The sequence below is a fragment of the Nyctereutes procyonoides genome, unplaced genomic scaffold, assembly GCF_905146905.1.
Source record: "Nyctereutes procyonoides isolate TBG_1078 unplaced genomic scaffold, NYPRO_anot_genome, whole genome shotgun sequence".
Taxonomy (NCBI): domain Eukaryota; kingdom Metazoa; phylum Chordata; class Mammalia; order Carnivora; family Canidae; genus Nyctereutes; species Nyctereutes procyonoides.
The window spans coordinates 25,447,307-25,455,512 of record NW_026575037.1 but is presented as its reverse complement, the minus strand read 5'-3'; the positions used below and the strand labels follow the sequence as shown (position 1 = coordinate 25,455,512).

The following is an 8,206-nucleotide window of genomic DNA, read 5'->3' as shown; positions in this document are numbered from 1 at the left end:
AGGAGGTAAGAACCCAACTCAGGCTTGAATCCTACCCCACCCCCCGCCCAAGATCGTCCTCGTTTTTCTGATTTGCACGATGCCAAGGGGGGAGCCGGCCAAGGTGGAGAGGGGGCACCGGCTGCGGCCCGCGACCACAGGGCAAGCCCACGCCCTCTCCCGAGCCGCGACCCTCCCTCTAGCAGACGCGCCTTCTCCCCCGCCCCCGCCATCGTCCCCTGCGTCCGAGGCCCAGAGGCGCTTCGGTCCCAAGAAGCGGCAGACGGCGGGTCGCGAGGCTTCGGCTGTCGGAAGGCCGCCCCCGGGCCGGTACCAGCTGTCCCCGCCCGGCGCCCAGCGCCTCCGGGGCGCGACCCAGCCCCCGCCCCCGCAGCTTGACCCCGCCCCCTGGGGCCTCCCCTCCCCCTCCCCCGCCGCAGCCCCGCCCCCACCCCTCTCCTAACTCCTCCCGGAGCTTGGCCCCATCCCCCATCCCTCGTTCCCCCTCCCCCCCCCCCGGGCCCGGCCACGCCCCGATCCCCGCCCCTCCCCCTGAAACCTGGCCCCGCCCCCGGAGGTTGACCCCGCCCCCTGGAGCCTCCCCTCCTCCCCGCCGCAGCCCCGCCCCCACCCCCTCTCCCACCTCCTCCCGGAGCTTGGACACATCCCCCATCCCTCGTTCCCCCTCCCCCCCCGGAGTCAGGCCCCGCCCCCGGAGTCAGGCCCCGCCCCCCGGAGCCCGGCCCCGCCCCCTGGGGGCCTCCCTTCCCCCTCCCCCGCCGCAGCCCCGCCCCCACCCCCTCTCCCACCTCCTCCCGGAGCCTGGCCCCATCCCCATCCCTCGTTCCCCCTCCCCCCCCGGAGTCAGGCCCCGCCCCCGGAGTCAGGCCCCGCCCCCCGGAGCCCGGCCCCGCCCCCTGGGGGCCTCCCTTCCCCCTCCCCCGCCGCAGCCCCGCCCCCACCCCCTCTCCCACCTCCTCCCGGAGCCTGGCCCCATCCCCATCCCTCGTTCCCCCTCCCCCCCCGGAGCCCGGCCCCGCCCCCCGGAGCCCGGCCCCGCCCGGTGCGCGGCGCGGAGGGGAGGGCGGGCCGGGGCAGGAATGCGCGGCGCAGGAGGCGAGCGCGGGGCATGTAAGGGCACATCCCTGGAGCTGCCGCCCAGCGCGCAGGCAGAGCCCAGCGGAGCGAGCGGGCGGTCGCGGGGCCAGCGCGCAGCGGGGCTCGGGCGGGAAAGCGGCGGGCGGCGGCGGGGCGGCGGGAGCGGGCGGCGGGAGCGGGCGGCGGGAGCGGGCGGCGGGGCGCGGGCGGCGGGGCGCGCGGGCAGCCGGCCGGGTGCCGGGACGCGCCGCCGAGCGGGACCCCGGGGCGCCCATGACGGCGGCGGCGGTGCTCCGGGAGGGCGTGCTGGAGAAGCGCAGCGGCGGGCTGCTGCAGCTGTGGAAGCGGAAGCGCTGCGTGCTCACCGAGCGCGGGCTGCAGCTCTTCGAGGCCAAGGGCGCGGGCGGCCGGCCCAAGGAGCTCAGCTTCGCGCGCATCAAGGCCGTGGAGTGCGTGGAGAGCACCGGCCGCCACATCTACTTCACGCTGGTGACCGAGGGCGGCGGCGAGATCGACTTCCGCTGCCCGCTCGAGGACCCGGGCTGGAACGCCCAGATCACCCTGGGCCTGGTCAAGTTCAAGAACCAGCAGGCCATCCAGACGGTGCGCGCCAGGCAGAGCCTCGGGCCCGGGACCCTGGTGTCCTGAGCCCGCCTCGGCCGCGCGCCCGCGCCGCACCCTCCCCCACGTGGCGCCCGGAGGTCCAGGCAGGTAAGCCGCTGGGACTGAGCCCCCTTCTCGCCTCTCCTTTCTCTTCGCCCCACGGAGAAGCGAGGGACCCCCCCCAGCGTTCGCCGTCAAAGCCCAGCCCCCCAGGGCCGACAAGGAGTAGGAGCCCCGGAGGAGTCTGAGCAGCGCCCGGAGGGTCCCGGGTGCCCCAGGGGGCGGGAGGAAGATGGGAGGGCCGGGCCCTGCAGGCTGGATCCGCCCTGGCACAGGTGGAGGGGTCTGGCCTGAACACGCCCTTGAGGCTTTCCAGCTGCACCCCTCCCGGCCATGGCTTTCAGGGTCAGGGCGCAGGCCGGGCCAGGGGTGCGATGAACTGACGTTCCCCCCTCCCTGTGCTACAAGCAGTCTTCCGGAAAGAGTGTGAGCGTGGAATCGGGGCAGAAAGGTCGTCCTCTTCTCTTAGCACAGTCACTAGGGGTTGGGAACAGGACCGAGCTCCCAGGGGAGGCCTCCGGGAGAGGCCGACGAGGCCGACGAGGCCGGGGCCAGGCCTCCAGCACCCGATCTTGACAGCGGGGATTGGGTCCCGGGGCTGAGCTGCCGGCAGACCAAGAGTACTGGGGAGGGGGCAGGCCGCTGATGCCAAAGGGGAGTGGGCCTGCCTACCCGCCCCTGAGCGCCAGCCAGTGCTCAGCCGGGCCAGAGCAGAAGCCGGAGAAGGAGGTGGGCAACTGGGACAGGGTGGGTGGACGGGTGCAGGATGGGGTCATGGTTTGTTATTTGTGATGTCTTAATCCTCCTTGAGCAGTAGGGCAGGGGGTGAGGGGCGGATCTGTGGTCAGGAAGGCCCAGGGGAGGGACCAGGAATAGAACCTAGAAGCCCTGGCTCCCAGCCCCGTGCCCGCTTCCCCAGATGCCACTCCCTCCCCGTGGGAACTAGGAGCCGGGCCGAGGAAGGATTTGTACCTCTCGGGTTTTCATTTCTCCGGTGGAAACTCCTCTCCCCCTGACCCTCACCACCCCCTCGCACACTACCTCGCCCTCCAGCCCTACGGCTTCTCCACCTTGCCAAGTAGTCCCAGCGAGCCTGGGAGCCGCCTCTGGCGCCGTACAGCCCCTGGACCCTCCTGTTGACCGGACTGAGGGTTAGCTGAGAGGCTGGGAGAAGACAGATCTGCTGAACCGAGAACTGGTCCATATTGATCGCTCAGGCCTCAAGGGAACTAGGAGGAAGCAGGTTCCTCCACTGGTCACAGTGTGTTGGACAAACGTGATTTTCTCCCTTTCTCCTGAGGTGGCGAAGGTTGGGAGGCTCTGGTGTCAAACAGCTTGGACTTCCTACGCCAGGGTCTGCCCCTGCCCTAACTGCTGTTCTTTCCTGCCAGCTTTCCGGGCCCTGTTGGCTCTCAGGGGCATGACTGTGCTGCATATGCCGAGGCAGGAGCCAGGGTCGTGTGGAGGAGGCGATGGAGCTGAAGGAATGGACGGGGCCCGGGGAGGAGACCAGAAGGCCACATGGGGCTGAGGATGAAGATTCAGCCCCTGGATGCTCTGACTCTCGGGACATTCCCAGCTCAGTGCTTTGTAGCCACAGGCCTGACTTCTATCCCGCGGTGGAGAGCCGGCATCCGAGCATCTCCTCCCCAGCCACCCCGTCATCTGTCCTGCAGACTGCTGTGAGTCCCCAGCTTGGTGGCGTGCCTGGAGGGGGACATTGCCTCGTGGGGGGCTCAGCTGGTGCCTCGGGACTCGGGAGGCCAGCCTGCGACCCAGAGGAGGGACCACCCTGGCATCGCTTCTGGACTCACCTTGGTGGGGGGAGCTGACGGGCCCCGAGGCCCACACGTGGAGGTTCTCCTGCTGCTTGGGTCCTTCTGGGACCCCCACTCACCCAGGCCTTCTCTTTGCACAGTTCTTCCCCTACCTCCTGCCCCTCTTCCCCCCACTGTGGTGCTAGGCCTGGAGGTGGTGGGGGTAGGGTGGGGGTCTGGCCATTATCATTTCATGCCTATCCCAAAATGAAGATGCCCTACAAAGGGCAGTGACTACACTGCTGAGTGGAATTCTTTGCCGGCAGAGGCCCAGTGCTCGGAACATCCCTCTCCTACCCCTGCTTTTCCACTCCACAGCTCATTCTGAAATCTCCAGCCTGGGTCGAGGGAGACGTCGCAACCCCAGGAGGCATGGCCTCAGGGGTCCTGGGAAGGAGGGGTATCCTATCGGCCCACTCGGCCTGCGTAGGTGCTGCTTCTCCAGAAGGCCATGCCACCCCTGCCATCCTGGGAGGTGGCTCAGTGTTCTGGGCAGAGTTTGTCTCCCTGTCATTTATATACTCAGGCTTCCTACATTTGTGCCGTAAGGATTCCTTGCTGGGCAGTTTAGGAGGGATAATCTCAGCCCAGGAGAACCCGAAGTAACCGAGAAATAGCTGCCTGAGTTACACAGGGACTATGAGTCGGGCCGGCGTCTCTTTAAGGAGCTCTGTGCTTCCAGCCTCTTTGTTCCCCCATCGCGGTTCTGCTGCTGTTCCGCCAAAACCGTCTTCTCCTTTGTCCCCATACCTCAGTCCTCAGAAGCATCTTGCTCATCTGCTACCCGGATTGCATCTCACAGTTGAAAAAGAACTTACAAATCTTACAAATTACAAGCGGATTGTTACAAACAGCTCCCTCGTTACCTCATTAGGCTTTATATCCGTCTCATGAGTAGCTTAATCCCGGCGTGGCGAGGAAGCGTCCTCTTCCGTGCCAACCCTGAGCAGTGCCGAGGACGATCCGGGCTCCCCTGGCCTGCCGTGATCAACGGGGGCGTCCACCCTGGCTGGGGGGGGTGCCCAGGCGTGCGTGGGGCGTGGGCGGATGGTCTCTGCTACCCCTTCCTTGGTGGAGCCACGAGAATGGGAAGGTTGGCTTCCCCGTCCAACACGCTGGCCTCTAAGATAGAATCCTTGCGCTTCCCACCAAGCCCAAAGGTGACCAGCGGCGGGGACTCCAGCGTGAAGGAAGGAAAGACGCAGCCAGGCCCTCGGAGGTGGGAGAGTGGGAGCCGATGGGACTGAGATGCAAGGCAACCCAAACTCATCCTGAAGGCCTCTCACGGGCCAGGCACTGTGCTTGGCACTGGTGATGCTGGGATGAGGGACAGTCTGCCCCCAGGAGCCCAGAGTCCGGCGCAGAGACAAAATGCCAGCTGGTGCCTGCGGAGCTGGCATGAGCAACCAGGGGAACGGCAGGCTCTGCCCTCTGTGCCCAGCTCTGGGTTGGTCTCAGTGGATCATCCTGGGAGTTTGACTTCAGGGCAGTGGGGGCACAGCCATGCGGGGTGTCAAGGGTAGGGGCCGCACAGAGCCGAGGACAGGGAGGAGGAGGCTGACTTGGGTGCCCCCTGCTTTTCAGGAACGCAGCCCTGTGGGTTCCAACTATGCTTTGGTTCCTGCCCAAACCCAGCTTCAGTTTCTCCCTTTGCTAGGAGCATCCCAGGCCCTGCGAGGGGTGTGCTGCAGCCGGAACCCTCAGCACAGAGCCTAGAAGGCCGTAGGCCCCGGTATACAGTATAGAGGTGGTGGCTGCTGCCGTGCGGAGAGCACTCCTGCCGTTTGGAAGAATCCCGGAGCTTCCCGAAGGCACCAAGAACTCAGCACAGAGATGGGGCGGGGGGCGGGGGGGGGGCGCAACGTGCTGAATTTAGTTTTTTTTTTTTTAAGTTTTTATTTATTTGAGAGAGAGAGAGAGAGAGAGAGGAGAGAAAACATGAGCAGGGGTAGGGGTGGGAGGTGGGAGGTGGGAGGAGAAGGAGAAGCAGGCTCCCCCCTGAGCAGGGAGCCTGATGCAGGGGCCGGATCCCAGGACCTGGATTGACCTGAGCCGAAGGTAGATGCTTGACCGACTGAGCACCCAGGGGCCCCAGAATTTAGTTTTTTAAAGATGATGTGACCTCTGGGGCATCTCTGTCTCTGTTGGGGAGGGAGACACCCTGCTTCATGGGTTCAGGGGTGTCTTCACTGCTCTGGCAACTGAATTCTAAAAATGGAGCATAGCCCTCACCCTAGGAATGCTTGGCTGGACCACAGGGTGGGGTCAAAGCCTCTTTGGGGGCACAAACGCCCTGACGGTGCCAGCAGACATGCATGAGATGGAAAAGCTGCTCCACTGGGCCCGAGGACGCCGTCCGGCCAGGGAGGGGCTGCCCTGGGAGCCCTGGCCTCACCCCCCCTCCTCCCCCGACGTGTGAGTCACGGATGGGAAAATGAGAAAGGGCAAGTCCCGGCCCAGCAACCCGGAGGCCCGTGGGGCTGCGGGCGGGGAGGCAGGGGAGAAAGGATGGGCTTGCTCAGGTCGGGGTGAGCTGAGGCCGGGGCTGAGGCTTGGCAAGAGTGAGCCCGTGGCAGCGGTGAGGGAAGGTGGTGCGAGGAGCCGGAGGGGATCCGCAGGCAGCGCTGCCGGGAGGCCGTGAGGACAGGCCTGCAGGGCTTAGGGTGCGCGGCTCTGCCGGCCGGCCCTTCCCGGAGTCTGGGGACACGCGGGGGCCGTGGGCAGTTGTCCCACAGGCCCAGGGCCGGTCTCTGGCGGCCGCGGGCCCACGGCCTGTTGTGTCCAGAAAGCAACTCCTTATCCTGCTTCCACCTTCTAGGGGCTTCCGCAGGGCAGCGGAGCGAGCTCAGGCTCCTCGGTGGTGCCCTCGCCGCAGCCGGGCTCTGCTGCTCCTCCCGGCCCGGCCCGCACGCGGGTCCCGACGCAGGCAGTCGCCCCCATTCCCGGCTGGCAAAGGCTGCCCCCCACTCCCCGGCCTTTGCACCTCCCTCCTCCCGCACATTTTTGCGTCGTTGGCTCACCACCTCGGAGGAGCCTCCCCTGCTCTGCCTCCAGCCGGGCTGACGATCTGCTGTCTCCTCCGCGTGGCCATAGCTCGCCCATTAGTCACCCTGCCTGGCAGTTGCTGGCGTGCTTGTCTGCCTGTCGGCCGACGGGCAGCACCTGTCGGGCGTATGTTCCTGCGGCCTCGGGGTCTGCTACCCACAGGCTCCCGGTCATGCAGAGGGTACGCCGCACCCGCCCTGCGCCAGCCGATCCCAGAACCGTGCAACCATTGCATCGTGCAATGCTTCAGCCTGAAGTAGGTGCTACAGCTCCCGTGAAGAGACTGAGGCCCAGAGACGTTCAGGCCCAGAGCAGCTGTTGGGTGGTGCAGCCTGGGGGACCCTAGCCTGTGCTCTCAACCCAACACGGGAGGATTCACTCTCACCGGAGGAGTGAATGACTGACTGAACCCACAGTTCGCCGGGACAAAGTTGACCAGGAGCTGGGAGAAAGGGTTAGGTCCAGAGGCCCACAGGGAGGGCTCCAACCCAGCCAGGGCGACCAAGGACCCTCCTGGTGTAAGCACGGAAAGCTCCGTGTCCCACGAAACCCCTCAGTCCTGGGCAACCTGGGCTGGTGGGTCACCCTCCGCCCCGGCCTAGGGACAGGAAGCGCTGCCTCTCCCACCCGCTTAGCTCAGCAGCCAGCTCTGCCCACGGCTCTTGGCCCCACTGGAGGGCCCACGGGAGAGGCCAAGGCCAGAGCGGCAGCGCGATGGCCCCGGGGCACTGCCAGCCCTGCCTCGGGAGGCGTCTGCTGTTTGTGGAGGCGACCGCAGGCTGCCAGGAGGAAGGACAGCCCGGCGTCCGCAGGGGCTCCTCAGTCACCTCCGCTTCTGCTGGACCCTGGCCGCGATGCAATTCACCTGAGCCTGGCCCTTTGCTGAGCACCTGTTTCCGCCGCACAGGTACAGAAGCCCGCACAATCTCCCAAGGTAATGGAGGCACAGAGGGTGGCAAGGAGGGGAGGGGAGGGGACCGTCAGGTGGGGACAGGGCTGTGAGGTGGGCCGGGGATGCAGGTGGTCTTTGGAACGGAGGATGGGCTTCCATCAGACAGAGGCAGGGAAGCAAGGCCTGCCAGGGGCAGCAACTACCTGTGCCAAGGTGCCCGGCGGGAGGATGGGGACTGGCACGGGAGACACAGTCGGTTTGCACACAACCCGAGGGCCGAGCACAGAGCAGGTGGGCCGACCCGGAGCCTGCCGCCTGGCCAGGGTCCGCCTTCATCCGTCGGCAGCGGGAACCCATCCCAAGGCTTCTGTGCGTACCGCATCCGCACCCCTTCGTTTTTATTTCAAAAACGTGTTCCTTGAAGAAAAATGTGGGAGGACAGCTCGTTGTGAGGAAGAAAACAAAGGTCACCGTTCACGCTCCCATCTGGCAGAGATGATCTTCGTGGACTCTTTGGTGTGTTTCCCTCTATGTTTCTTTCTACACGAGTAGATACGCGACGTGTAATCATTATATATGATGTGAAAGGCGATTATTTTTCACACATGGGGTCGTACTATGTGTGGTTCATTATATCCCAGCTTTTTTTTTTGTACTTATAATATATTGTGTTATGAAGCCATGACATTAAATAAGCATTTTCATGCCTGTA

The 8,206-nt window shown here is 65.6% G+C and overlaps 1 protein-coding gene and 1 long non-coding RNA gene across 2 annotated transcripts; both read left to right on the top strand.

Moving 5' to 3' along the window:
• Positions 1–1,284: 1,284 nt before the first annotated feature.
• Positions 1,285–3,796, top strand: PHLDA3 (pleckstrin homology like domain family A member 3). The gene is made up of 2 exons (XM_055319553.1): positions 1,285–1,788; positions 3,132–3,796. The coding sequence occupies exon 1, from the start codon at positions 1,351–1,353 to the stop codon at positions 1,723–1,725; it is 375 nt and encodes a 124-aa protein (XP_055175528.1). The 5' UTR covers positions 1,285–1,350; the 3' UTR covers positions 1,726–1,788; positions 3,132–3,796.
• Positions 3,797–5,494: 1,698 nt separating this feature from the next.
• Positions 5,495–8,206, top strand: LOC129506060 (uncharacterized). The gene is made up of 2 exons (XR_008663685.1): positions 5,495–7,536; positions 7,919–8,206. It is a non-coding gene; the product is annotated as an uncharacterized LOC129506060 (long non-coding RNA).